Here is a 1,920-nt window from a genome sequence, read left to right on the forward strand (position 1 = left end):
TGTGAACTGAGATTTTGCTATTCATTCATGTTTCTAATATTGTGATTATTTGCTGAGATTTTGCTATTCATTCATGTTTCTAATATTGTGATTATTTGCTGATTTGTTATATATATTTAGTAGATGAAATGAGATGTATTTGTTTGTTTGTTATAGGCCAGCTGAAAAAAGTGTAGTTAGGTTAAAGATTAATCATGGGGGGTACTTTGTTCTGTATCCTTGCAAGATCCATGTTAATGGAAAGGTAGAAGAACTGAATTGGTAATTTGATGTGGATTATATGTGTTATATGGACTTTATGAAGGTTATAAATGAGTTGGGTTATGTAAAAATCAAGGGCATGTGGTATCATCACCCAAAATTATCATTTGAGCGTGGGCTAAGACCTCTTGACAATGATGCAGATGTGTTGAAATTTGGGGAAGACATGAATGGCTACGATATTGGTAATATCTATGTTGAGCATGTAGTAGATGAACCCGAAGTTTTAACAGAAGAAGAAGTAAGAGAGTATGTTGAAGTACATATGGAAGAAGAAAATGTGGAAGAGAGGGAAAAAGTAAATGTGGAAGAGATTGAAAAAGTAAATATGGAAGGGAGGGAAGAAGTAAATATGGAAGAGAGGGAAGAAATAAATGTGGAAGAGGGGGGAGAAGAAGTAAATGAGGATGAAAGTGAGGAAGACGAAGATTTTGTGCAAGATGAAATAGATGATTTGGGGGATATTGAATTTGATGACTTAGTTGAGGATGATTGGGATTGGACACACGAAGTACCAAGCCACACATTTACACAAGAAAACAACGATGCAACCCAAGTCTCCTCAACCCAAGAACCAACCAAAGCATCTGATTTTCAAGAAGTCTATGATGTTGAATCAGATGAACTTGATACTCCCCTAGGAAGTGAGGACGATGGTGATGAACCTACTTTTCCGAAGTTTAAAATGCCCGAAAGTGGTGATCATGTGAGATTTGAGCTTGGAATGTCATTTGCCTCAAAAAGTCTTATTAGAGAGGCAGTGAAGTCATTTGCAATGGAAAAGATAAAAAACCTACATATCACGAAAAACAATAGGAAACGAGTTGTTGTTAGGTGTGATAAGGACTGTCCCTTTTATATGAGATTTAATAAAAGGGTAGCAAACGAATACTGGTAGTTGGTGAGCATGACTGATGATCACACTTGTCATAGGACTACTAAGAATAGGCAAGCTACAACAGAATGGCTGGCTAAGAAATTTATACCCCTCTTGAGACATACACCTGAAATGAGGCCAAAGGGTTTGGTTGTAGAGTCACTTGAAAAGTGGGGTGTGAAGTTGTCGTCAGCACAAGCATTTAGGGCCAAAATAAGAGCATTGGAACTAATACATGGTGTTAAGACTGAGCAATACGCATATTTGAGAAATTATGGCGAGGATCTCAGAAGGTCTAATCCTATACCACTATGATAATCAAGTGTGGGATGTCTGATGTTGGACCTGTTTTTGAGAGGATATACATATGTCTGGAGGCCTGTAAAGCAGCATTTGCATATACCTGTAGGCCTTTGATTGGTCTTGATGCATGTTTTTTGAAGGGTGAGTACGGTGGTCAGCTAATGGCGGCAGTGGGAATGGATGGGAACAATCAGATTTATCCAATTGCTTATGCTGTGGTGGAAGCCGAGACAAGAGACTCATGGAAGTGGTTTCTGGATCTTTTATTAGCAGATCTGAACAACATTTTCCCAAGGTCTTATGGTTTTATTTCAGACCAAAAAAAGGTTGTTATCTTACTTTTTTCATTATTTATTTCCTTTTTGATTATGTTATACAATATTAACATTGTTGTATTATGATAGGGCTTGGTACCGGCTATTGCTGATTTGGGACCGAATGTAGAACATAGGTTGTGTGTTAAGCACTTGTACAGAAAC

General features: G+C 37.4%; 1 protein-coding gene across 1 annotated transcript; it reads left to right on the top strand.

Moving 5' to 3' along the window:
- The first annotated feature begins 289 nt into the window (after positions 1-289).
- On the top strand, positions 290-1,159 carry LOC131596986 (uncharacterized). Its single transcript, XM_058869710.1, has one exon. It carries the CDS (start codon positions 290-292, stop codon positions 1,157-1,159), a length of 870 nt encoding a protein of 289 aa, XP_058725693.1.
- The last annotated feature ends 761 nt before the right edge of the window (positions 1,160-1,920 follow it).

Source organism: Vicia villosa, linkage group LG4 (genome assembly GCF_029867415.1).
Source record: "Vicia villosa cultivar HV-30 ecotype Madison, WI linkage group LG4, Vvil1.0, whole genome shotgun sequence".
In the NCBI taxonomy this organism is placed as follows: Eukaryota; Viridiplantae; Streptophyta; class Magnoliopsida; order Fabales; family Fabaceae; genus Vicia; species Vicia villosa.

What these genes read in the sequence shown, in the direction of transcription:
- LOC131596986 (XM_058869710.1), top strand. Translation starts at nt 290, where the DNA reads ATGGACTTTATGAAGGTTATAAATGAGTTGGGTTATGTAAAAATCAAG.